Below are 26,002 nucleotides of genomic sequence, written 5' to 3'. Positions count from 1 at the left end.
GTCCAAGAAACTCAACGTCAACGAATGGAAGCTGCTCTCGACGACTGAACTCCGCATGTTGACCCCGTCCAGACCAGTTCTGCTCATAGAATGCCCCGGGAATCAGGTTGTTGCGACGCAGGTAGGACTGCCACGGACTAGCCCCTGTTGCATTCGCGAAAATTGTTGAAAAGCCACCAATAGAAAAAACAGAGCCGGAAGTCTGTGCAGTTTGGAAACTTGCTTCGGATGGTGGCGCAGTCGGAGTACCTGTCCTAGGGCTGTCTGAAGGACGTTGTGGTTCATCTGTAACGGGAGAATCCGCGGCGTCGCAAAATGGTGGAGAGTTCTGCCACTCGTGTAGTTTTCTTATGCACTCTTCGAAAGTCATTTCCGTTTGTTCAACGTCATTGGATCGGTCCCCCGACATGCCCGGGAGATTCCCGGTCGAATGGAAGCCTGGCTGTGCAAGTATGGTCGACATAACACCCGAACACTTGAATGGTTTGTGTCGGAAGCGCTGAGGCCGCTCCGGATACCATTATGCGTTGTCGCCGATGACGATGAAATCGAAGCTGGATGGAAAGCTGTTGGAGCGATGGAAGAAGCAAGCGAGGTGGTTGAAAGAGCGCGAGCAACGCGTTGTGTTATTAACCCGCTCAGCAGCGAGGCTGTGTGTTGCCTAGAGCTGCCAAGCACCTATGCATGGAGAATGAGGCTTTGCATGTCTTACTTTTTAATGTGGTTCGTGTAGCCATACACCTGAGTACTGATTAGATTGGTTCAAACTAACTCAGCCTATCTGCAAGGTCGGAAAACGCGTACTTGGCAAACCCCACCTTCAGTCTTGTGCAGCGCTGTTGCGAAATTGAAAAAAAAAAGAATTAGTGGTTCTTGGCATAGTGTTGAGCAAAAATTATTTTGAGAGGCCTCTTTGGATACATAGCTTAATCAGTGAAACGGACCTTGCAAGCCAACTTCTTCCGAACAAGTAACGCAAAATCGGATTTCTTTTCTTTCCTCTACGCTCTCCAGGAAGCAGACGACACCTCCCGCCATCGCAATCACTCACTCCAACGCCGTCGAAAAACCAACCGAATACGTCTCCCCAACCGCCCCCTTCACCCCGACAACCAACTCATCCAACGCCTCCATCATCCCCAGCAACGAATTCAGCGCAACACAATACCTCCTAAACTCGCTCTGACAAACCCTCTCCCTACTCACCGGCTCCAACTCAACCCGCTGCATCCTCTCCACCATCCGCTCCGCCATCCGCGGCTTCAGGACAGCCGGCAGCGCATCCCCCGTCTTCAGCGTCTGCCCCACCAAATTCAGCACCGCCACCACCTCCCCCACCACCACGCCGTCATCATCCAGCACGCCGCTCGCAGCAGCAAACTGCTGCCGAAACGCCGGCGGCAGGCTCGCCGTGTACGCGTGCAGCTGCGCGAGCGTGACGGCGAACACGCCGTGCGCGCGCACGACGGCCATCAGCGTGGCCGAATCGAAGACGCTGGACGAGAACTCGAAGCGGAGCAGCTGGATCGGTTCGACGAGGGCGCTGAGCGTCTCGAAGGTGTCGATGGTGGCGGCGGTGACGGTTTCGGAAACCGAAGTGACGGATTTGCCCTGCACGGCGTGGCGCCAGGCGAGGACGGAGAGGGCGAGGATGTCTTGGTTCGCGCGGAGGGAGGCGGAGAGCGTCTTGGTGATGTGGCGGGCGGCCGAGGGCGGGCGCGGGAGGAGCGTGACGATGGCGGCGGCGAAGAAGCCGATGACGACGAGGAGGATGCGGCGCCAGAAGATTTCGTAGCCGACGCCTGGGTTGCCGTAGGAGGGGATGTGGCTGGAGAGGGGGGTGGTTAGTCGTTGCTGCGAGTTGTTGTTTGTGCGGAGGGTATGTATACTTACGTGTCGTCCCAACTGTACCCGACTACCAGAAACATGGTGGCGGATACCAGCATCACGCCTGGAAGGAGCACCGATGGGGCGTAAAGACGGAACCACATGATGCAAATGATCACGGGAGCCATGATTGCAGCCATTCCGTACGGATTTCCAGGCCCGTTGCCCGCTCCGATGTACCAGCAAACCAGACCGACGACGCCACCTGTTACCGTTCCGGCGATGCGGATGATGAAGGAGTACGTGAAGTCGGACATGAACATGGTGAGGGCGGTCTATGAAGTAGTCAGCACTCCAATCCCGGAGATTCTTATAGTAAGTCTTGCCTGCGCCATGATCAGTCCCCAGAGCCCCTTTTCTCTGTAGTAGAACCCGGCACTGCTTTGTATAACCGCCGGCAATGCCAGAGCAATCGAAACAACCAGCATGCGAAGCGCGTACATGCCTTCCGCATTGCCAAACCACTTCGTCAACGCCAGGAGAAACCGCCCAACAGCACCTCTCCTCTTCCGCCCATGATGCCGCCTCAGCGTCGCCAAAAGCTGCTCGGCATCCAACGTATCATCACCCGCATCATCTGGCACCTTCTTCTCATCCTCAGGACCGTCGCCGCTGCTAGCGTCAGACGACTCCGCCGCCTGCAGAGTCTCCTCGTCTTTACTAAACACCCACGCCGCCGCATGCCTGATCTTGGTCGGAAACCACAAGCGTGGCGTCGGCCGCTCCTCCTCGATCTGCACCACCCTCTCCAGCATCCCCTTCAGCGCGCCGCCAAACCGGCACAAGCGCTCCTCGAACACGAACGTCGCGAGCAGCGCCTTCGCGTGATCCGCAGAGACGATCGCCTTCTTATCACCCGCGTCCAGCCGCGCTCCATGCTCGTCGAACCGCTGGTCGTACCTCGCGAGAATCCGCTCCGTGTTCAGCTTCGAAAACGCGTCGAGCTCCCGCTCCAGCGCCGCGATGGTGGCACGGTGGCGCTGGCGCACGGAAGCGTACTCCTCGGCGGAGAGGCGGCCGAACCAGCGCCGCTTGTTGGCGAGCTCGACGCCCTCGATGATTGCGCTGACGGTGTCGGCGATGGCGGAGAGGAGCGGTTGCGAGGACGTTTGGAAGGTGTCCAAGTGACCACCCCACAGCGGCTGATCGACGACGACGGCGGCCTGATCACCACCCGCAGTCTCGACACGGGAGAGCAGTTGCACGATCGGCACGCTTCCGGGGAGGCTGCTGCTGCTGCTGCTCGAAAGGGGCCTCGAAGCCGCATCCGTAGACGCAGCAGGAGCACCACCATCCGCAGCCGCGGCGGACGCAGACTGCGTCGTCGCTAGATTCAGCATCCCCATAAACGCAGCGAGGACGTCCTCCAGCGGCTTCCTCAGCGACTCGACGTCCTCCGCCTTCCAGCAGCCGAACGAGAAATCCAGCGGGAGGAACGCCAAGTTCGCCTGCAGCGCCTTGAACGCGACCAGCATGTCCCGCCTACTCCTCACCACCCGCGCCTCATTCACGCACACTTGGTCGTGGAACGCCAGGAACGCCGCATACGCCCCCACGAACTCGCCCACCGGCCTGACCACCTCGCCCACCTGCCGCAAGCAAATGTGCGACGTCGACTCCGGGAAGAAGAGCAGGTTGCAGACGACGTTGATGCCGATGGCCGTCGCGGCCGGCTTGATCAGGACCTGCGGAATCGCGCCCTGGAACGACGGCAGCAGCGGCGCGATGGTCAGGAAGATGTCGCTGACGATGATGGCGAAGAGCGTGATCAGCGCCAGCTTCGGTGCGGCGGCTTTGAGGCGGGCCATCAGGTAGATGAACAGGCCCAGCATGCAGAAGTACGTCGCTACCACCCGCGCGTCCAGCATGGCGCCGTCGAAGATCAGCTGCTGCGCGTAGGCCGATTGGCCGGAGGAGGCGGAGGGGTTGGATATGTTCTTCTGCGCGGCTGCTGCTACGGACTGGGAGAGTGCGGCGAGCTGGGCGGCGGTGTCGGCGGCGGGACGGGTGGCCAGCGCCGCTTTCATGGTTATCACGCCCCAGGCCCAGCCGAGCGCCATGCCGAGGATGGCGGAGACGCCGCCGAGGACGGACATGAGGACGACGCCGGTGGAGGGGAGGATGAAGAGGAGGATTCTGCGGGGGGATCAGCTGAGAGCATGGCAGAAGAGAAGGAAGATGGCACTACTCACGGTGCAAAGAATAGTGCTTGGCCATAGCTGTTTAGAACGGGGTCGATGAAGATCAGGATCGTGCCTATCCAGACGGCGACAGAAGACTTGAACAGTGCTTTGAGATCCGGGCCATTGAAGTGGTCGAGCCAGCTGGGTAACTTTTTTCTCTTCCGCTGCTTGATCTGTCCGGGGTCCGCATTGCGAGGGGTGAGGAAAGGGTTGTCGAGCGGTTCTGGTTGAGGACTTGCTGTTGCTGCTGCTTTTCCAGTGTCGAGCTGCGCTACTACGTCGTCGACGTCGCGATGCGGCATTTGAGGAGATCTGCAATTGATAGTACAACGAGTGTGGTTCGGAAGTCAATGATAGTCAGAAGATCAAGGGAGCGAATGGAGTTTGACTAGGAACAGGGGAGGTGATAGGTCGACATAATACATTTTTAGTGTCGGAAGCGGAAGCTTGAAGATGGTGTATCTTGCACAACTGTGAGCTAAATGTTTTATGCGGCGAGAGGCGGCGTCGTGAACAGCCGAAGCCGATCATTTAATATTCGCCACGCTACCGGAAAGCGTACAACCGATGCACTCCGCGTCACCATGCATAAATCCAGAGACTTCAACCATGATCCGACAGGCTAAGCTTGACAATATTCACACAACCTCGGATAAGCTTTGCGGAGTCGATACATTGCATGGGTCGTTTATGGAAGCTCTCGTGATGTATGTATGTACTTTGTTACCAGTTCGGTACTCCACGAGCCGGCGGCGGTGGCCCCACATCAGCACAAACTGAACACTTCCCGAAATATCCTAGCAAATAATGGCGGGGTCCTTGCGTAGCCTCTTTTTATTATAGTTCGACAAGTCCGAATGACAGATACGGCTTGGCAAATCATGGTAGCGCAAGAAACATTTGATATCCAGACCGAAGTCTGTCAGGGGGTACAGGATGCTCTAAGCCTATGCTTAACAGTAGCGACTAACGCCGGCAAAAGAAAATCCTCTCGCATCGGTATAAATGCGGAGAAGAGGAGAGAAATAGGAGCTCCCAAATGCATATCGCAGCATTTCTCTTTCAGCCCCCTCCCAAAAACAAAGACAAAGCCAACAAAAACACCGCTCTTCTTTTTCCCAGGTCCGTACTTTAGATTGTGAATTAAAAAAGAATTAGACGGTTCCGGCAATGCTCAACTCGCGAATCTCCTGCAACACCTCCTCGACGCGCTGATCCAGCTGGCCGCTGGCGTATTGATCGCGCACGTCGGCGTCGAGGTACTGCTGGACCTGGGCCATGCGCGAGTAGGCCTCGGCGCAGAAGCGCAGCTGGATCTTGACGAGCGCCTCGAACGAGGGGTCGAGGTAGGGCACGCGCAGGTCGATGAGTTGCGGGATCTCGTTGGTCAGCTGCTCGTTGAGCTGGTCGTACGCCGCCTTGGCCAGCTGCTCGTCCTTTTCGGCGCGCGGCAGCTTCGTGGGGTCCTTGTCGGGCTTGTCCGTCAGCTTGCGCACTTTGGCGCGCATGGCGTCGTAGTCCGTTTGCTTGTGGCCGCGCTTCTTGATACCTAGCGGGGTTGTTAGAGAGGTGTTGCTAGGAGAGAGGGTGGGCTGGACGTACATTCGTTGATCTCGGGGAAGTAGGCACAGAATCGCGAAATGGGCTCCAGCACCGTGGTCCTGCGATGATGTCAGTGGTGACCAGGGTTGGGCACAGTGCTCGGGAATGCGTACCGGTACGGACCGTCCAGCGCCTTGATAGTTTCGGCGTCCAGGTCGGCGACGGCATCCTTGTAGCTTCTGCTCACGCCGTCCTTGGCTCCAGCGTCTCCGTAGAAAGCATCAATCGTCTCGGCAATACGCATTTGCGAGGCCGTCATAGCTGTATTTCCCCGTCAGCTGAGCTGCCACAGTTGTGTTACGACCGGTCCACCAACCTCGTAGAGAGTCGAGATAGCCCTTCGCTTCCTTCTGCAGCTTGTTCGCGGCCGTCTCCATGGTGCGGTAGCGGCGCAGCTCGGTTTCGAAATCGCGGTCGTTGGTGCGTTCGACATGGCCAGTCTTCATCATAACCTGGGTCGTCGCCCGGTTGACGCCCTTCTTGAAGCCTGAAAGCACGTCAGCTCGTCCGCCGAGTAGCAGCCTTGGAGATATAAGCGCGTACCTGACCACGACATGTTTGCGGCCTAGAGGGGGTGGTGTTGGGCGGCGTATTGAGGGGCTGAATTGGGCGCTTAAGTGGATGTTCCGGAATCGCGCAGCAGCGGGCGGGCGTGGCGGTAGAATATACTGCGGCGGTGGAGGAGAGGGAGGTAAAGCGGCGACAGGACGCGCAGCAGTGATGTTGGTGATGTGGCTGTGTGGGAGGAGCGAGTATGGCTTGCGCAACTTGGGCTGGCGGCGCTGCCGGACGGCCGTCTTGGCGTGATGACGCCTGCGCTGCCGATCCTCCAAGCCTCCGAGCCGCCCGAAGCCAAAGTCCCAAAGAAACATCCACACCGCGCCTCATGTCCTCCTCTCTCGTGCCGCGTCGCCTCCCGCGCTGCCTAAGCACACCGTCATGCCCTCGTAGCGCCCGCCGCCTCCTGTCGTCGAACAGCAAGATCTCGCGCCCGGAGATCATCTTCTCGGGCATCCAGCCCACCGGCATCCCGCACCTGGGCAACTATCTGGGTGCGCTGCAGCGATGGGTCAAGCTGCAAAATGAAGCCGCCCCGAGCACCAATCTAGTCTTCTCCGTCGTCGACCTGCACGCCATCACCCTCCGCCAGGACCCCAAGCAATTGCGGCTGTGGCGCAAGGAGATGCTCGCCAGCCTGCTCGCCGTCGGCCTGGATCCGAAACGTTCCATCATCTTCAACCAGTCTGATGTATGCGCGCGTTAACCATGCCGGAACCCCAGGATGAGTGAATGGGTTGTTGATTCAACAACTTTGTGTAGGTCCCCGCCCATTCGGAGCTGATGTGGATTCTCAGCTGCCAGGCCTCGATGGGCTACCTGTCGCGCATGACGCAGTGGAAGGTATCTCTCTATTCTTACCCCTCCTTCCGCTGCTGTACTCACCTCTCACTCCTCCTCCCGCAGAGCAAATCCACCACCGAAAAAGAACCCAAGCTCGGCCTCTTCTCCTACCCGGTCCTGCAAGCCGCCGACATCCTCGTCCACCGCGCCACCCACGTCCCCGTCGGCGAGGACCAGGCCCAACACCTGGAATTCGCGCGCGAGTGCGCGGGCTCCTTCAACCACGCCATCGGCCGCACCGTGCTCGTGCCGCCCGACACGATCCTCTCGCCCGCCCGCCGCGTCATGAGCCTCACCAACCCCACCAAGAAAATGTCCAAGAGCGACGCCAACCCCAAGTCCCGCATCCTCATCACCGACGACCGCGACGCCATCGCTGCTAAGCTGCGCACCGCCGTCACGGACAGCGTCGACGGCGTCTCGTATGAGCCCGAGACTCGCCCTGGCGTGTCGAATTTGGTTGAGATCATGTTCCATATGGGCGGGGAGCCGGCGCCTGGCGCGCCGCAGAATTGTGATGAGTTGGCCAAGGAGTGCGAGGGGTTGAGTATGCGCGCGCTCAAGGAGCGGGTGACGGACGTGGTGGATGCGGGGTTGGCGCCCGTCCGCGAAAGGTATTACGAGCTAATGCAGGACGAGTCGGCGCTAGATGAGATTAAAGAGGAGGGCGCAAAGAAGGCGAGAGAGAGCGCAGAGAGGACGATGAGGATGGTGCGGGATGCCATAGGGTTCTGATGTTCTGATGCGGGTTAAGGATACCAAAAAGAGAAAAAGGATGTGCTCGTAGGTGCGTGTGTGATACCGTATTAATGCTATTGACAAATGGTCTTGTTTTTTTTTCCCTTTTGCATAATTCGTCGCATGCAAGTCACTTTTTTGGTCATGTGGTTGGTTTACAAATTATAGATTATTTTACTACTACGTGTACGGTTTAGCCTGGATCTTCATCATCAGGCTATCATTCCTTCGTCCCTCCTCCCAAGCTTCTTCTCCAGACCTAATCGTAGCGCGGATATGGGTTCGTTTACTGGTTCTTGCAGATGTCCGAAGCGACCTTGGCGGCCTCTGTTGTTGTTGATCATCTCGTCAGCATGCTGATCATCTGGCTTGACACCCCCTTGGAAAGAGCTTCCTGGGTTTTGTTTGCGGAGGGTGGAAGGGGGAAAGACGTACTGATGGCATCCTCGGAAGAGCAGTTGTCGAGAACGCACGAGGTGGCGGCGGTCCGGACGTCGTCCTTCTTGGAGCAGATGCACTTCACGTCGTCGGCGGCGCAGCCAACCTGCTTGGCGGCGTCATCGGCGCAGGGCTTCTGTAGGGAGGGAAAGAGATATGGTTAGCAGAGGAGTTTTGGGGACGAAAGGAGGAGGAAGGGGCTCCTTACGGCGCAAGCGGGGATGTCGGCCTGGGTGTAGGCGGCGGCAGAGGAGACCATGACGGTCATAGCGATGGCAGTGAGGAACTTCATTGTGATTGAGGTGGGGAGTTTGGTTTGTTGTTGAGGTTTGAAGCGAGTGTGGTTGAGAGTTGGTTGGTTGATGATGGGGACTGGAGGACTTGGGGAGAGGCTTTATATATGTCCAAGCGGTGTCCTGGTGTCCTGTACCAGGTTGCACAGCACCATCGAGGACAAGGGACAAGCACAGCTGGTGGGTCGGCGGCGATGAATCATGGCCGAAGGATTTCGTGGGTAGGTGCGTTCCTTCGAGAAATAAGCATCCGCGTTCTTGTCTCCACAACCGGTCTCCACACCGATGCCTTCTTCGGGAAGTGGGAGGTCTGAGCGGCCCGTACCGGTGGCTGCGGGCATGGGTTGTTTACGTAGGGCTTAGTGTGCAGCTTACTATTTGTTGAGGCAACGAGTGGGAAGCACTGGAGTAAGGGTCTCTGAGACCGGGTGCCGCAGTGCTTCGTGGTGAGCCCCTTGCTTTGTCACGGTAAACAGTGGACTCATTGATGAAGAGAGAGCATTTTGGAACTCGAGGAGGTTGAGAAAGGCTGGGAAACAGTGTTTCTGGAACTCTCTCTCCTCCTCCCCCTTCGATCTCTTCCCTTTCCGATCTCTCTCTGCCTGGCCTTCTCCACAAAGTCCTGAAACACTAGGAAATCAAAAGTAGGGACGCCTGACCGTTGATAATCGCCCTCCAGCACTCGATCAAGATAGGGGAGGTGTGTCCGCTGACCGCTGACGACGCGTTGGCGGATTTGCGCGCACATTAACTGTTTGTAGGCCGACGGGTGCTTTCCCCCGAAGCAGGATGAGGCTCGGTCGTCAATGGTCTGTGGGCGCCAGGGGTCTGAACAAGGCAGAGGCGCAGTGGGGCTGCAGAAGCTTATTCCGACAGGCGTGCAATGTTGACCGATCCGGTTATCGATTGGCGTCGCGCGACTCATGGGTCCCATCTACAGGGGCACATCTGTGCGCCTTGCGCGGGGACGTTCAACGTTGGCCCAGCGGGGAACAAGGGGACACGCCTCCGAGATTTCAGGCGGTGATGGGATGATGAGGGGTTCTTCTGCGGTTTGTGCAGGCCAGTTGTGGCGAGAGAGGTGCTGCGATTGCCTGTTTTGGGTTGGTGTGGTGGCCGAACGGCTGGTGGTAGGCTTGCGTGTCTGTCCTTGCCCGAGTTTTTTTCGGGGATTTGACATGGGCCTAGCGGTGAACTCGGTGGTGCTGGCAAGATTTCTGAGCTCTGTGCCAGTGGAAATTTCCATTGGCGGGGTAGAGCTCATCGGAAGATACCAGAGACTCCATCGAAGACCCCCTATGACCTCATTGATTATAGACTCAAGCTGTGGTCGAACTTGCACCTTTCTGCACTACAGAAGATAGGGGATTGACATCCTGTTACAACTAAAAAGTTGCAAGGAATTGGTGGTTGTCAATTGAGAGTTCTCAACTTCACGGCGGTGAGGGGATCATCCGTTTCTAGGATAGTCAAACACTGACGCGGCCGTCTGGCGGTCTCTATCTCAATTCATCTGAGCTATGATCGTTGATGAACATCGAAATGCCGGCTTCTGTCCGATTCTTCCGAAGCCTTATCGAAGACCGGCAAATAAATGCTTTTAAGTGTTGATGTTGGACCTGGTCGTCCATCTTTCAGGGCGAACATTAGACCGGGCTTGTGGTGTCAGGGTCTTTCTTGCAGATGCCTTGTCATCAGATGTCACCGTTACATCTTACCTTCACCCAGAAATGGGGCTCTAAATCTTTTACTCAGGGTCAATGACATCCGGGCACCCTCAACAGGCACGCTATCTTACATTGTAAACAGTGGTAGAATAAACATGTTACATCGGACATTGGGAACCTGTCGTGCAGGAGAATATGGATATTTGTTCAAAATTAAAGAATAAAGATAAATACATCACCTCAAGTTTGCTACAACAAATCAGCTTCTAGGTGCATCATGCTGTGTTCTATTACATACACATGAATCCATGGCTCCACACGAGGACCAGCACAGAACAAAGTCTTCCGCTTCTCGGATATTATACAACCTCGGTGAAACATCTAAGCTTTTTGATGTTTTCTATTAAACTTTTGCGCTGTCCTTGTTTAAAAAAAACTAGTGGTTTTTCTTGCATCCAACACATAGACAGTAAAAATATACTTCATTCTTCACTGAAATTGAACCTGCAGCCCGCTCTCTATTATGCTTAGATCTGCCTTCATTGCCAGTGCAGAGCAAAGGAGTGAAAGCATCGGGACCATAAAATCAAAGAATTTTGGTACCGTGTTCCAAGCTCCCATCCAGAAAGTTGGATGCGCGGACAAAATACCAAACAATCGGTTAAATATTTCCACCGTGATGGCGCAAGGAGCTGGTCGCCATCGCAATTGCTGTAATTTTCCGCTGCCACAAGCTTAGACCGACATCCAATAGCTCTACAAATTCAACTGAGACACCTTCATGAGTGTACTATTCAAGACAATGTTCTTGCCTAATAACGGTTTAATGGAATTATCTGTAAAATATGCAAAACCATTCGATCTCTTGTGATTGGCCACGTCTTGTCCAATTAGAGGACAAGCCACTATGTTTCAAAAAAATAAAATAAGTGAAGGATAGACATGGAACTGTCTCTAGCTTATTTGACAACGTCATACTTTAAAGATGACCGTAACGCATAGTAAGCCACCGTAGTCATCACAAGTCCGGAGATAGCCGCAAAAGCCGCAAACGTGGGGAGCAGCACGCAATCAGAAACACATGCAGCGCCAAGGAAACGCAAGTAATTTTTAACTCGTCAATTCGCTTAAAATCCAATGGCGCCATAGCATGCGGCGGTACGTGAAAAGCGAAAAAAAGGTTGGGGGCCGTGCATGCGAAAGCCTGGTTCTCCCATTCGCCAGATCCCTGCGATCATGCAATCCGTCTAGCCCCGCACGACACCCCCTCCGCTCCCACTCGATTCGATAAAACAAGGTTCAGCCGCGCCGCGCTCCCTCAACTCCCGTCCATCACCGGACACTCGATCTCCTCCCCCCATTGCGCTTCCGCCTCGGCCTGTTCTCCCACAATGACCCCGGACAAAGTACAATGAGATACGAGAATGAGCGGTAAATGAACAAAGGAAAGGAAAACGAAGGGATGGGGGTATATACATAATGAAAGGGGGGTATCATGAACAACAAAAGAAAGAGAAGGGCGCATGTCAACACGAAAGAAAGAGCAAGGAACTACTCCAACCCCCTCATCGCATCCGGATAATCCTTCTCGTCGCCATACCGCCCGTACCAAGTATCGACCTCCACATTCGCCTCCTCCGGCGACCGGCGGTGCACCTCCTGGACGTGCTGCTTCAGCGACGCGCGCCGGCTGAACGGCTGGTCCGTGTTGGCGCAGATGTAGCACACGAAACGGCGGCCGCCGCTGCCGTGCGGACACGTCCGGCTCTCGCGCCGGTGCCGCGTGAAGGTGTACTTGGAGCCGTACGACCGGCCGCAGCAGACGTAAGGAAGGCTTGCGTGGCGCGGTTGCTCAGGAGAAGGGTGGCCGGCGGAGGAAGGTGGGGAGGGGAGGCCGATGTGGTGGTTCACCGTGGCGGTGGAGGTGGAGGTGGAGGTCGACTTGCGGTGGTGGCTGGTGGTTTGCGGGACCGCAGGGTAGGCGTTGTATGTGGACGCATCGGGGTTGATGACGGTGGAGTGGGGATGGTGGTGGTCGCGGTGGGCGACGACGACAGGTCGGGCCGAGCGATGGTGAGAAGCGGCACCGGGATCATGAACCGGGTACGAGCTTTGGTGCGGCGGCAGGACAGCGGCATGGCCGTGGTTCCTTTGGCGCGGCAGCTGGTGTTGTGGGGCTAATCTGGGGTCAACACTATATCACGATAATGGCCAACGACGGGAAGCCCATACCATAATGGTCGAAAGCGTTGGCATGGGCCTCCAAAATGCCACCCTGAAAGTTCGTCGCATACTGCTCGAGACTGCCGTCGTTGGCATAGTGCTGGTGGTAAGGAGACATGATGTTCTTGGAAACTGGCTAATAAATCGCTGCAAAAGTGTCGAAATCGCAAGATGCTTTCCTGAGCAGTGGCAGTAAAGCTTCTGATGCGAAATACATCTTCGCCGGCCGCATTTTCGCCTTAAAAGCATCTTGTTGACGCCCGACAACATTGTACGAAAGGGCGAAGTGCGCAGCTACGATACAGAATAAACCAGCAGTAGTGTAAGTGTTGTCGTGGGAAAACCATCGCCCCAGCGCCAAGCCCGGGGAGCAAAGGTGAGTTCTGGGGGGTTATTGGACGGACAGGGCGGGACTGGCGACATGAGGGGCGCAGGAAAGGGCGTGGGCCGGGGTCCGTCATCAGGTGGCCGCGCGCGGAGTCCCTTATTGCGCAGCGGCGGATGAATCCTAAGGGGCAAAAAGGTGGTAAGGCACTTTTTGCGCGCAAAACGGATGTTGAGCGAGGCGGAAAAACGCGCGAGCGCGCGTGCGCTGGTTTTTGGCGTTTCGGGAGGACGGAGGGAGCAGTCGTGTTGATTCGTGCCGGGCGGTGATGCGTGTGTTGTATGAATCACGCACAGGCTTGGGTGGCAGTGCTGAGAAGGACGACCCATGGCTCTGGGAGAAAAACCACCCTCAAGCGAGCCACTGAGACTCTACCCTGCGAATCCTCCGAAAGCTTGCACGGCGCAGCATTTTTCCTGCTTCAGGACTTCGGTCGATTGCGATGCGCGGTTATCGGCGGCTCCGAATGGTGGAGAAAGTGCGTGGAAGGGCGGGTGTTAGGGCCGGCGGTGCAGCGCTAAATAGTATCTATGCGACGGTACTTCGGTGAGTTGGCGATATATAGCTCGGAAAGCAGCATTTCCGCTAGAAAGACCATCGGCGGTGAAGGCTTTTCGATTCCTTTATACTATGTATGCAAGGCCAGAAACGCGGCTCTTCAGCCCGTTCCACATTCTCTACTGAGTTTTCACTGTGCATTGAAAACCCGAAGAGCCGCGCGATGGAGCCGCACACTGGCTTCTTCCAACGGTCAGGAAAGGCAAAAAAGCGGACACGGGTCGGCGTGGGATCACGGCGGAACACGGCGAGGCTGCCGTCTTCATCCCTCACCTTGCGTTGGGAGGCCGCAACTCCCAGCCAGCGCCGTTGCGCAACAACCCAACTGGGCCGTAACTCTCGTGTACGACTCAGCTCTCCGTACAGAAAAGTCCAACCACGAAAGCCGACCGGTGAAGTGAGCTCGACCATTACTACTTGCAAAAAGAGTAGCTGCCGAAAGAGGAGGTGACGTTGGTTGCCCCTTGACCAATCACAACCCCGGGTTGACCGAGAAAACCATACTAGAGTTAAGCGAGCGAATCAGACCTCCGACGCGCCCCAAGAGCCGCAAACCGCCCAGCCGCTCCGCCTTTTCCACCCCCGCCATTCCGCGCGTCACGGTGCTGATGAAAACCCACGTTCGATAGTGTATGCGTGTCATACTTAGCACTGGATCTCGGCGGCTACCGAACCGGATCCACCCGATCCCTGACTCACTCATGCACGAAAACCATATACTAGGCTGCATTTGCCAGCAAAGCCACCTCCCTTGACGCCTAACCCAGCCAGCCTTGTCCTTGCTGATGCATGACATACTTCGCCAGAAAGCCTCATGCGATGTCGATGCCCCAGAAGTCGGGCAACGAAGCTGACGTGATGTAGGGCTTTACCGCCCGCCAAAAAGAAAAAACCAAGCCAGCGTCACAATCGCAGTCAACAAGGCATTTTTTTTCCCTGGTCACACACATCTTAATCAATCAAACCCATGTTGGCAAATTCTAACTCTCTAGCAAAAAACACACGCGCACACACACCTCACAAACACACACCACCAGAGAGGCACATCGTTGCATACTGTTCCATCTTTTTCATTGATTCCTCCTTTCCTCTCTCTCTATCATCATCCACTACCGGCTCAAGCCCCATTTCCCCTCCCCTTACCACGCCCCTAGATCTGTAGCCAGAAGAAGAAGAAAAGTAGTAGTAGTAGAAGAAGAAGGAAGGAAGAAAGAAAGAAGAAAAAAGAACCCTATCCACAGATATGCGCCCATCAATGCAATAGTGTGTTGTGCTCAGCCGTCTGATCCTTGAGTAAAGAAGCAAAAGAAATGAAAAAAAGAAACAGAAAGAGAAGAAAGAGAAGAGGAGAGAGAAGGCCCCAGCAACGGCCGCACAAGCTAGGAAGAAGATCCCCTAAAAAGAGAAAAGAGGAGGAAAAAAAAAGGAAATCCACCACGTTCTTCAGAACGCGCATCGCTCATCGCAAGAATGCCATGCCAATGCCATGCCATGCCATCTCCCCATGCCCACTCATCATGCTTTTCGACCTTGCAGAAAAAAAGAAATCAAACCAGCTCACCCCCTCAACCCCTCTCCCCCCTCCCACCCCCATCACGCTCCTCACCGCCCCTCCCCCTCCTCGGCCTCTTCCCGCCACCACTACCACCTCCACCACCACCACCGCTACCATCCAAACCACCACCACCACCCGCATGCCCACCACCACCACCACCACCATCAACATCTCCACCACCCCTATTCCTCTTCCGATCCCTCGACTCCCTCGGCTCCCTCTCCGAGCCACCACCACCACCACCACCACGACTCTCCCTCGGCTCCCGCATCTCACGCGGCTCCCTGCTCCTACCGCTGCCGCCACCACCACTACCATCGCCCGGTCCGTTGTTGCGCATGCTGCGTCCACTGCCGCCGCCGCCGCCTTCGCCATTCGGCGGTCCTCCGCCGTACGGTCCAGAACCGGCACCAGGCATACCGCCGACATCGTGCTCGGCACCACCCCATCCACCACCACCGCCATCACCACCACGCATACTCCGCCTGCTATCGCGATGATGGCCACTGCTGCTGCCGCCGCCACCCTCCCTGTCATCGCCGCCGCCGCTAGGGCCACCACCACCTCTTCCGCTACGCCTGCTTTCCCGCGATGATGACGGCGGCTGGTGCGGCAGTGGGGGTCCAACGAGATCCGCCATGGACGACGACGACGGGCCGCCTCCACGCTTGTTGGAATCATCTCCTCCGCCACGACGCGACGACGACTCGCGCGGACTGGTCGACCTGTGGCGGCCGGAGCGACGCTCGCTGCGTTCGCCGCGACGACTGCTACCGCCTCGGTGGTCGCGCTCGTCGCCGCCGCCAGGGAGTTGCATGTCTGCACCACCGCCAGGTCCTCTAGGCAGTAGGTCCGGTCGTCCGTCACCACCACCACCGCGAGGCGGCGCGTCCAGGTGCGGCGGGATGGGCGTGCTAGGTTGCGAGGCAGCAGGTGAATTTGTGCTGCCGGGACGCCCACCAGCGCGGCCGCGGATAGAGGCGCCACGGTCCGAGGATGACGAGGGTCCGCCGGTGTTGTCGTTGCGGTAGCCACCACCGCCGCCGCCACCACCACTACCACCACCGCCGGGCGAGCTGTTGCTCTGCTGGAGCATGTTGTTGATGCCGGCAAAGCGCTTGTCTTCGTGGCGACGCTCCGAAGAGGATGCCGGGCCGGTGGGCGGGTTGCGGGCGTTTGGCGATTGGAAGTCGGAGCCGCTGAGCGAAGGTTGTTGACGGTGAGACCCGCGGGGGCCGGATGGAGGGGGGAATGCGGAGGACGGTGCAGGCATGTCGTTGCGTGCGGCCGGAATCTGCCTCAGGCGATCTGGGTGGATGCCTGACGTGTCCTGGCCGTGTTCATTCGATGGCGTTTGGGGGCCGTGGTCGAACGAATCTCGGTGTTCCCTTCTATCGGCGTTGGGTCCCAGAGGTGGGCCACGCTCGCTGATGGGAGACGGAGGCACTGAGCTGGGCTGGTTCCTGCCACGACCTGCACCGCCTCTGCCGCGAGGGCCAGAGGGAGCATCCGGGGCATTGAGACGGCCGTAGCTAGGGTCAGAAGAGCGCGACGGCATGAAGTCCTGGTTAAGACGACCGTGATTCGGGTCCGCTGGAGGTGGCCGCGGGGCCGAGGGCTCGAAAAGCTCACGCCCACCACGAGATGCCCCGGGCCCAGGGTAATCGCCCCTACTCGAACGATCGCTACGCGGTCCAGTTGGTGGGATCGAGTTAGGGTCGTCACGACGATCGCGGCTGGACGGGTAACTGGGAGGTAGACGATCTTGGCTGGGCGGCCCACGCTCGTCACGGTAGTCATCACGGGGAGGGAAGTTTGGCGGGCGCTCGTCTCCACGTCGAGGAGAATGAGGCCTTGAGCCTCTATCGCGACGGCTGTCCCTTTCAGAACCAAATCTCTCGGGGCGGCGTGGTCCAACGTCGGAATCGAGTAGGGCCGCACGCTCTGGGTTCATGCCACTGCGATCACCGGGGCCAGAGGGTCTATCGGGAAGTTGACCGGGGGGTCCGCGTTCGCCAAACCTGCCCGCACGCTCGGGATGTTGGTACGGTCCTGTAGAAGGCGGAGGCATCGGTCCAGACTGCCAGTTGCGTCCATCTCCAGGCTGGCTCTGCTGATCGTACGGAGGTCGGCCGCGCTGACTATCGTTGGGGGAGTCAAAAGGCCTGCCGCGAGAGGGAGGTTCATTCCACTGCGGAGGGCCCCTGGCACCTTGACGAGTGTCTCTCGGAAGTGGTCGTCCTCTGTCATCTTCCCATACTTCCCTGGGGCCCTGCCATTGAGGATCACGGCGGTCCCGGTCCATATGAGCGGGAGCTGGGCTCCTGCTGCGAGGCCGACGGCTCGACGACGCATCCCTAGTCCGATCGGGGAAGTCTCGAGGCATGTCTCCCGGACGTTCAAGACGACCGTAGTCATGATTAGGCGGGCCGCGTCCATCGTGTCTTGGGGGACGGTCTTGTCTGTCGCCCATACGGTTCCTTGGGGGCTGCGGTTCAGGTCGGTTCGGAAGGGCATGGGGTTGACGTCCACCAGCTGTATTAGGCGGCGGGCCCCTACCTGTATCTGGGCGAGACGGCGGACCCTGGCCATGCGATGGAATTGGAGTCGAAGGTTTGGAATCCGAGTGGGGACCTCTGCCCGAGAGCTGCGCCGGTGTCGGTCCAGGCGTACTGGCCTTCGAATCCGAAGCCCTATCCCTCTCTCCTCCTGCCACCGACATCGTTATCTGATCGGGTTTGTCTTTTCCGTCACCTATTTCACCATCTTCGGCGTCCTTATCCTTCATGCCGTTTGTCGTGACGCCGTTGCTACCATGTGTTGTTAGGGTCTGTCGAGATTCGATTCGGCTGAAGCTGAAACGTGGGCGAAGAATACTTACGACTGCTGAGAAGGTTTGAATTCCGCGGCGGATGCGTTGAGCCTGGCCTGGCCAGGTTGCGGCGTGCTCGCGCCCTCGGTAGTGGCGCGGCTATTGGGCTTCTGCGGTGCGTTGGGGTCGGCCTGCTTTTCGTTAATCATAACGTAACGATCCAGTGACGGGTCGTAAGTTGGACCAACCAGTTTAAAAGCCTGGGGAAGCATCCAGTGGGGCTCCGTCTTTTTGAGGTCACCAATGAGGGATGCTGCCGCCAGCTTCAAGTCACCTCTAGAATCCTCCTTCGACAGTTTCATGATACACTCGAGCTGCTGCTTGCCCATGAAGTTGATACGAGGGAAGCTGGGAGTGATGACCTTGAGGAGGATGATAGCGTTACGAATATGCATGTACTCTCCGCTGGAAAGGCATGCCTTGAGCGCATTGTTGAGGCTGACATGCCACTTGTAGAGCAGTCGTCGGAAATCTTCGTAGGTGAGGAAGACCTCCGGTACCCTCTCTTCATTGAACTTGCGACCGAAGCCAGGAAGGTCCTTCTTCGCGCCGTAAGCCGTTCTCTCGTACACTGCCGAGTCGGCATGCCATTTTCCAAGCTCTAGAAGAAGCAGGTTCAAGAAGCGACCAAGGTTGTCGATTTCCGAAGGAGTGCAAATGAAAATGAGCGACGTAAGCTGCTTCTCCCTCAGGATCCGATCGATCAGGAACATCGTGCGGAATCCCGGGGTGCCGGCGCTGTGGAGGTAGATGAGCATCCGATAGACGTACTGCGCATCAAATGGAGAGAGGAGCAGACGCGGAAGGAAACACTCCTGGATGATGTAGTCGTGAAGGGCGGGGCTCATGGCGAGCTTGTGAGTAGCGAACCAATGGAGCTTCTCTTTCTGAAGGCGAGCGCGGACCATCGAGTACGTCTGTACCTGGACCTTCATCTCAGCTCTCAGGCGATCCTGCAGATCACTCAGTTCCTTCTTCTTCGCATCCTTCTTCTTGATTCCTGCCACAGACACGTCGGACCGGTCTGAAATCACAGCAGTGATCTTCTTTTGCAGTGCCTTGATCTCATCCTCGTATTGTTGGGTCGGAACGGCCATGTCGTTGTGGGAGAGCTGCCAAAAGGTCGTGTAGAAAGAGAGGCTCATCTTGTCCTCGAAGTCGTCAGGTAGAGCTGTCTTCAGCCTATCCATGAGGTCCTTGATGATAGGATGCCAGGGCTCGTCTGCAGTTGGAGCTGCTGGCGTGGCTACAGGCGTCGGAGCGCTGACAGCGGCTTCCTCCTTCTCACCTGCTTCCTCCTTGATGGGTGCCTCCTCTTTGACTTCCTCTTTCTTCTCAGCGTCCATCTCCTCCTGACCATCTTCAGGAGCATCGTCCATATCAACATCTCCGTTTGTTGCCGGCTTCCCTTGTTCTTCAGTCTTTGCCTCCTCTTTCTGCTTCTTGTCCTCTTCCGCGGCGATCATATCAACATCCAAGACAGCTTGCGAAAGGCTATGCCTGCAAACCGCGAACGCGATATTCGTGTCGATGCCAAACTCTGACATAAGAGAGACCACGTCAGGAATGGCAGCATCGAACTCTTTGACAGAGAGGTTAGACCTGAGAGCCTCGAGGTACTGGAAGAAGATCCGAGTGAGTCTGTCCATGTTCACTCCGAGAACCTTCAAAGGCGCATCGGCAAGCAGTTCGGAATGAGGGAACAGCTGGCGTTCCTGCGCAATGGCGATGAGTAGTTGTCCGGCCAGGCCAGGCTCGACCAAAGCTCTCAACAGTCGCTTGGCCGGTCCCTTGAAGCCGGGCTGGTTGCGGAAGTCCTGGATTTGCTCCAGAATCTGGGCTTGAATAAGATCGCCACCTGCCATGCCTTGCAGCTGGTTTTCCGTAAACGTAGGCTCCATTGGAATACCGGTCATCTGCGTCATGATCTGCTCCAGAACATCCAAGTCGGTAGTGTTGCCGTTTCGTAGCTGATACGTCACGTACTGGAGGATTGGCGTGGCATTCATGACAGTGTAGCGCTTGAAGACGCTTCCAGCAAAGAAGGAGAGCGACTGCAACCAGCGACTGGTTAGCATACCATCATCTTGTTGACGAGGGCGGCCCTTTCCACCAAGGGAGCTCATGAGAGACCAGGTCAAGACATCGTAGCCGAGGTAGGTAAAGTAGCGAGCGCACTCCACGATGACGTGGACAAGGTTATCGTAAGACTCAATCTGGTTCAGAGCGACTTTGAAGACGATACCAGGAGATGAGTAAGCAACCTTCGCCAGTGCCCTGGCCATCTGCTTCGTGTTGGTCTTGCTGATACGCTTCAAGACGTCCTTCGTTTCGGCAGTCGACTGGTCAAAGGCCGCCTTGATGTCGGGTAACCTCGAGGTCTGGCCGGTGTACCATTCTGCATAGATGGAGTAGCGAGTGGACGTAGGGAAGAGCTTCAGCAGGTCGAAGACTTCGTTAACGACGCCAGGGTTGGACTTTGTCAAGCTGAGAGCGGGAACCAAAAGTCTCTTCGAGAGGTCAATCCAGCGAGTGAAGTTTGCCTCCGAATCGTCCTTAGCCAAGCTCCATTTACCGATGCGCGCCAGCTTTGTCAGAAGAGCAGGGTCCTGGCCGATCTTAACGCCAGAGAAGTTGAGGAAAGAGCTGCAGAGAGAGAAGACATCATCAACTGTCTGGCAGACTGGGACGTTGTTCGCCCAGTCTTCCCAGTAGAAACGATAGTCGACAATCTGCGAGTCGTTGTGGGAACCCTGCTTCTCGACCGATGCCCAGCGCAACGTCCTGCGAGGCGGAGGGTCTGTGCTCTTCAGTTCTCCCTTCTCAGCTCCGCCCTTCTCGACTTCCGCCTTCTTTACAAGCCTGACTTGGTCATGGCCTTGCATAGGGCGTAGAGCGTTGTAGACTTTGTGGAGACTGTGGTGTAATATCCGGTGAAGGTACTCAGGGAGGTCAGGGTGAACGTCGGTCAACCAAGGGAACTTTCCAAGCATATAGAGAGATTCCGGAATGGCGCCAATGCAAAGCAAGCTCTTGAGCAGAGCAATCTTCTGGTCCGTAGGCTCGCTCAGTGATTCTTCCTTCATAGCCTCGTCAGGCTTGTCGGATTTCGGTGTTCCGGCCTTGTCTTCTGGTTTTGCTGAAGAAGCTCTGCTGCTTTCAGCTTCGCGCAGCCTCGTGGCTGCCGTGGGTGCTGGTATCGTGTCGTCTACCAATGCTCCTGCCATCGCAAGGGCATTCATCTGGCCACCACCGGGCCTGTTCTTCCTCTCACGTTCCTCTTTCTCCTTCATCAACTTCTCCTTCACAACAGCCATGTCTTTGTCGGCGGGATAGAGGTGGGGGTATAGGTCGCGCAGGGAGATGAAGCCGATCTTGATCAACAGCGCCGCAAGGAACACCAGGTTTTCTGGGAATCTATCCTCGGGATCCCTTGCAGAGGAGGCGTAGAAACGGAGCTTGAAACCGAGCAATTGTGCAGCCACACGGTTTCCCGGCGGCGGGAGAGTCTTCGTTACCGCCATCCACTCCTTGTTGAACACGGCTTCCGTCATGTCCTCAGGCTTGGACCCATCCCTCATTCCTCTCTCCTTCTCAATCTTTTCAAGCCTCTCTGCGACGGACTCGCCGGACTCCAGGGTTATCTCACCCTTTGTGATACGGCGTCCTCCAAGCTCGAAGAAAGCTTCCAACCCCACTTCTCGTACACGCTGCCAGAACTTCCTGTCTCTTTCTTCACACAGCTCTGCTATTTCGACGACATCTTTCTCGGTGTGCTGATATCCGGAGGCTCCAGGTTGTGCCCATCTCGGTAGAGATTCAATTCCGAGGGTCTCCCATTCCAGACTTTCATACGACTTTTCCTCCGGCCACCACGAACTTGCACGCATGAACTTGACAAAGAAGCGGTAATGCCTGATCATGAGATTGGCAAAAACATCCAGGGTCACATCCAAAGCACGTCCGACGTCCAGGTCAAAAGCACCAATCAGGGCCTTTACGCGTTGGAAAGCGGCGGCGGCGGCATTCCAGGTCGGTTCCTCGTTGTTTGAAGTGGTGAAATACTCGGTCATGAGCTTGGCGTATCCCTCGGATTCCTCGCGGAGCAAGTTATAATTCGACTGGCGATAGAGCTGATTCGTGGCCATGCGGGTGCCCATCCTCTCGAACGTCTTCCGGACCATGCCCAACTCCTGCAGCTGCGGTATGTCCAGTTCCTCCTTCATCTGCATAGGCGAGATTCCTGTAGCGACGAGAAGGTCCCAAAGGCCGCGGGTAACGGGGTCCATGCTGGTCGAAACCGCAACCGTGTCGAGGAACATGGAGGCATTTTCCGTAGCGGCTTCACCAGCCTCGGCCAACACTTCCTTGACGACGCGGCCTGCATCGGCTGGGTCTATCCTGTCGTCCAATCCAGCCCTGATCACCTCCTGGAAGATTATGCTCAGCGTTAGAAAATCCTCCTTCTCTTGCGCCTGCAGCGCTGCGTCCAAGACGGCCTTCCTCCCAGACGTCCTCCACGCCGCCTTCTGCTCATCCGTTATGTACTGGTACACGAACTTGATCGGCGGCTTCGGGGCGGGGGCCTGCTGCTGCGGCACCGGGGGCGGCGCAGGCGGCGCAGGACGCGAGTGCTCCTGGGGCGTGGCAGGCCGCGGCGCCGCTGGTGGTGGTGGTGGTGCTGCGTGCGCCGACGGCGGGCGCGTCAAGGTCGGCGAAGACGGGTTGTTGTTGGTCTCCGACCTGGAAAACGAGGCAGGGCTGGCCCTCGAGACTGGAGACTGCGCGTTAGATTCACCGCCAGTAGTGGTGGTCATGGCCGGGCTGCCGGCGTCTCGCTCACCGCGGCCACCGCGCGCACCACCGCCGCTGCTGTTGCCTCCTCCTGGTCCTCCTGGTCCACTGCTGCTGCCTCCACGGCTCTCGCGGCGTGCCCCTCCGCCCCGTCCGCCCCGGCCTCCGCCATTGCCGGCGTACTGGTTCTGCTGCGCGAGGTTGAGGCTCTGCGGCCGGTGAGGTGACGGCCGCGGTCCGCTGCCGTCGCCGACGTCCTGCGAGTTGTAGGGGCCGCGTTCGGACCGCTTGCGCTTGATGGGCGGCGGCATTGTTGAAGGCGGGTGCGCAAGTTAGCTAGCCTTGCGGCGGGCTGATGGTGAGTGCGGCCGCGGTGCGCATGCAAGGTTGTTTGTCGGTGCGTGGGTGAGGCTCGAAAGCTCGAACAAACCGGAGCTGCGATAATGCGTTCGGCTGTGGCGCTGCGCACGCGGGCAGCGATGGTGGGACCCTCGGGCGAAGTCGAATTACAGGAGAAAAGGGTGTAGGGAAGAAAGAAACAAAGGTTGCAGCCGCGAGGGTCGGCGGGGGTTTGTTGCGGGCGATGCTGAAGTTGTCGCGTTGGTGAAAGCCGGCGCGACGTTTCTTGCCAAGACTTGCCGCGCTCTGACCAGGGTGCTCCTCGACTGTGTCGTCACCTCGACTCCGCGCCCTCCACCTTTCTGATGCCTCCTGCTTCGCCGCTTTCCATTCGCCCTTCAATTGACCGTGAACTCACGTCCTTGGGAAGTCGCATTCGCGCATAATCCGCCCAATATCAATTGCACGAGTCCGCGCGTCAAACATACGGCGAGAAGAGCGGCACAAATTTGCGGGGCAAGCTTACATGATCACTTTGGCCGTCACGCGGATGCATTTAGTTCACCATACAATCATACATGTGGATATAGAGTTGCAAGAAAAGCGTACGAGGAGCAAGGCTCAACTCTAAACGCTATCATAAATTGCAAAAAATCTTTCAAAGCTATTCAAGACCCCAATTGAAAGGAGCGGCCGGGTCCGATCGTACCAAAGGTATCCCACCAGCTGCTTAAGCAGCCGCGGCGACCGCACCGGCCGTCTGCTTCCTCTCATGCTCGAGGATGGCCTCGAGGACGCCGGTAGCGCCCTGACCGGCCTTCAGCTCCGCGATGACGCCGTCGATACCGAGCTGGGCATCGGTCCAGAGGGGCGTCTCCGGGGCCTTGTCCGCCTCACCAACGCCGATGAAACCACCTTCGGCAGCCCACTCACTGGTGCGCTTGATGCCGAGCTGGGTCCAGACGCTGTCCAATGCCTTCACCAACTGGTCGCGGAACTCACGCGTGTGGCCGGGAGTAGGGGTAACGCGCAGACGCTCCTGACCGACCGGGACAGTCGGGTAGTTGATGGCCTGGACATAGATGTTCCACTCTTCGAGAAGCATGTCGCTGGCCTTCTTAGCCAATTCAGCGTTACCAACAAGCACAGGGACGATGTGGCTAGGGTTAGGGATGACGGGAATGTCCTTGGCAGCCAGCGCGTCCTTGGTGGCGCGAGTGTGCAGCTGCTGGAGACGGCGGTCACCCTGGTAGTTCATCTGGTACTCGATCGCAGTTTGAGCACCAGCCATAGTTGCCGGGGGAAGGGAGGTGGTGAAGATGAAGCCGGGAGCCAGGGAGCGAATAGTGTCGACAAACTTGGCAGATCCCGCAATGTAGCCACCAACGCATCCGTAGGCCTTGCCGAGAGTACCGGTAATGATGTCGACGCGGTCCATGATGGTGCCCCTCGGCTTGCCCTGAACGTGGGCCTCGTAGTCCAGGTGCTCGGCAACACCAGCGCCGTGCGGGCCGTACATGCCGACGGCATGGACTTCGTCCAAGAAGGTAATGGCTCCGTACTTATCCGCGAGATCGCAGATCTCCTCGATGGGTCCGATGGATCCACACATGCTGTAAACACTCTCGAACGCGATGATCTTCGGGGTGTCCGGAGGGAGCGAAGCGAGCTTCGCCTCCAGATCGGCCAGATCGTTGTGCTTGAACACCATCTTCTTCGCTCCCGAGTGACGGATACCCTGAATCATCGAGGCGTGGTTGAGGCTGTCGGAGAGAATGACGCAGTCGGGGAGCTTGCTACCGAGCGTTGCGAGAGTAGCATCGTTCGCGACGTAGCAGGAAGAGAAAACCAACGCAGCCTCCTTCGCGTGCAGCTTCGCGATTGTGCCCTCCAGCTCAACGGCATGCTGGTTGTGACCAGAAATGTTCCTGGTGCCGCCAGCTCCGGCACCGTACTTGTCCATCGTCTCGTGCATCCGCTTCAGGACGTGCGGGTTGCGGCCCATGCCCAAGTAATCGTTCGCACACCAGACGGTGACCTCCTCCTGTTCCGTCGCCATGTGGGCACGCGGGAAGTTCTTGGCGAGACGGTTGATGTTGTTGAAGTAGCGGTACGACTTGTCCTTGTGCTTCTTGTCGAGCTCATTCTGGTAGAAGCCCTCGTAGTCGAACTTGGCCGGCTGCGGGGTTGGCGGCTTGCCAGTGAGCTTCTGGGGTGCGACATCGCTCGTGGCGGCCTTGGTGGGGTGGGCGTTCTGCGGGAATGGGACTATTTTTGCCGCACGTTAGCATTACAACGTCATTAAACGCCGATCGCGAACGCAATTGAGACGTACCTCGCTCGCGGCGGACGGAAGCGACATCGACAGCCTGGGCCTCCTTGGAGGAAGAGGTGTGCAGCCTGGCCCTGTGGCCGACCTTGGCGTGGTAAGCACGAGTACCGCCAAAGGCGCCGGCGAGAACGGTGTTGCCGGTGCGGGCACTCTGCACAGCGAGGGCCTTGCCCATGACGGGGCAGCGGCGGGCGATGAGCTGCAGGTTGGACATGCTACCGCCACCGGTCGAAACGCTGTGGGCGGCGGTCGAGGTGGAAAGGGACCTCAGGGTCGCGGGCGAGGTCTTGTGCAGAAACGGACACATGGCCCTCGATTGGTGAAGAAGCGCCTCCATTGCGGGCAAGAAGGCAGTCGAAATGGGTGCGATCCGGATCAGGGCAGTATGGCGGTGGTGGGAGGGCAAGAGAAGGAGATTTGGGGGACTGAAACAGAAGGGTGGGCAGCGGGCGACTTTTGAGAACGAGGCCCTGGAATGCCATGCGGAGCCGAAAGTGTCAGCAAGCCCTTCTAGTGGCCGCTAATTGGCTGTGCCACTGTGACTACCAAGGGCCAGATTAGAACGCCTCGGAGACAGCTCGCTGATCCTCGCGCCCGGCACCTGTATCGCCTGAGATTCCGCTCAGCTTGGCCTTAGCGGCCTGAATTTGCTCCATAAAGGCCTCCCTTTCCGCCCCAGCGACCTCGGCGTAACCCGTGCGCCGTCGCTTTGTTCTGCGAAGCGAACAATGGCTG

The 26,002-nt window shown here is 57.5% G+C and overlaps 7 protein-coding genes across 7 annotated transcripts; 1 reads left to right on the top strand and 6 right to left on the bottom strand.

Moving 5' to 3' along the window:
* Window positions 1–1,047: 1,047 nt before the first annotated feature.
* LTHEOB_200 (uncharacterized protein) lies at window positions 1,048–4,372 on the bottom strand (the record flags this gene model as incomplete). Its single annotated transcript, XM_035510764.1, has 4 exons — window positions 1,048–1,828; window positions 1,894–2,162; window positions 2,280–4,023; window positions 4,080–4,372. The coding sequence occupies 4 exons, from the start codon at window positions 4,370–4,372 to the stop codon at window positions 1,048–1,050; spliced, it is 3,087 nt and encodes a 1,028-aa protein (XP_035372202.1).
* An 852-nt stretch (window positions 4,373–5,224) lies between these two features.
* LTHEOB_199 (Amphiphysin) lies at window positions 5,225–6,228 on the bottom strand (the record flags this gene model as incomplete). Its single annotated transcript, XM_035510751.1, has 5 exons — window positions 5,225–5,619; window positions 5,673–5,731; window positions 5,786–5,933; window positions 5,989–6,159; window positions 6,216–6,228. The coding sequence occupies 5 exons, from the start codon at window positions 6,226–6,228 to the stop codon at window positions 5,225–5,227; spliced, it is 786 nt and encodes a 261-aa protein (XP_035372201.1).
* A 330-nt stretch (window positions 6,229–6,558) lies between these two features.
* Window positions 6,559–7,808, top strand: LTHEOB_198 (Tryptophanyl-tRNA synthetase; the record flags this gene model as incomplete). The annotated part of the gene is made up of 3 exons (XM_035510740.1): window positions 6,559–6,921; window positions 6,993–7,073; window positions 7,137–7,808. 3 exons carry the CDS (start codon window positions 6,559–6,561, stop codon window positions 7,806–7,808), a joined length of 1,116 nt encoding a protein of 371 aa, XP_035372200.1.
* A 289-nt stretch (window positions 7,809–8,097) lies between these two features.
* LTHEOB_197 (Extracellular membrane protein) lies at window positions 8,098–8,541 on the bottom strand (the record flags this gene model as incomplete). Its single annotated transcript, XM_035510729.1, has 3 exons — window positions 8,098–8,138; window positions 8,247–8,385; window positions 8,458–8,541. The coding sequence occupies 3 exons, from the start codon at window positions 8,539–8,541 to the stop codon at window positions 8,098–8,100; spliced, it is 264 nt and encodes an 87-aa protein (XP_035372199.1).
* A 3,219-nt stretch (window positions 8,542–11,760) lies between these two features.
* Window positions 11,761–12,550, bottom strand: LTHEOB_196 (uncharacterized protein; the record flags this gene model as incomplete). The annotated part of the gene is made up of 2 exons (XM_035510718.1): window positions 11,761–12,386; window positions 12,442–12,550. 2 exons carry the CDS (start codon window positions 12,548–12,550, stop codon window positions 11,761–11,763), a joined length of 735 nt encoding a protein of 244 aa, XP_035372198.1.
* Window positions 12,551–14,940: 2,390 nt separating this feature from the next.
* On the bottom strand, window positions 14,941–22,907 carry LTHEOB_195 (Tho complex component; the record flags this gene model as incomplete). Its single annotated transcript, XM_035510707.1, has 4 exons — window positions 14,941–16,982; window positions 17,054–17,485; window positions 17,604–17,740; window positions 17,812–22,907. 4 exons carry the CDS (start codon window positions 22,905–22,907, stop codon window positions 14,941–14,943), a joined length of 7,707 nt encoding a protein of 2,568 aa, XP_035372197.1.
* Window positions 22,908–23,665: 758 nt separating this feature from the next.
* On the bottom strand, window positions 23,666–25,604 carry LTHEOB_194 (5-aminolevulinate synthase; the record flags this gene model as incomplete). The annotated part of the gene is made up of 2 exons (XM_035510696.1): window positions 23,666–25,203; window positions 25,271–25,604. The coding sequence occupies 2 exons, from the start codon at window positions 25,602–25,604 to the stop codon at window positions 23,666–23,668; spliced, it is 1,872 nt and encodes a 623-aa protein (XP_035372196.1).
* Window positions 25,605–26,002: the final 398 nt, after the last annotated feature.

The sequence above is a fragment of the Lasiodiplodia theobromae genome (genome assembly GCF_012971845.1).
Source record: "Lasiodiplodia theobromae strain AM2As chromosome Unknown scaffold_1, whole genome shotgun sequence".
Lineage (NCBI taxonomy): Eukaryota > Fungi > Ascomycota > Dothideomycetes > Botryosphaeriales > Botryosphaeriaceae > Lasiodiplodia > Lasiodiplodia theobromae.
Note: the sequence above shows the minus strand (reverse complement) of the source record. Positions and strands in the feature narration are given on the sequence as shown.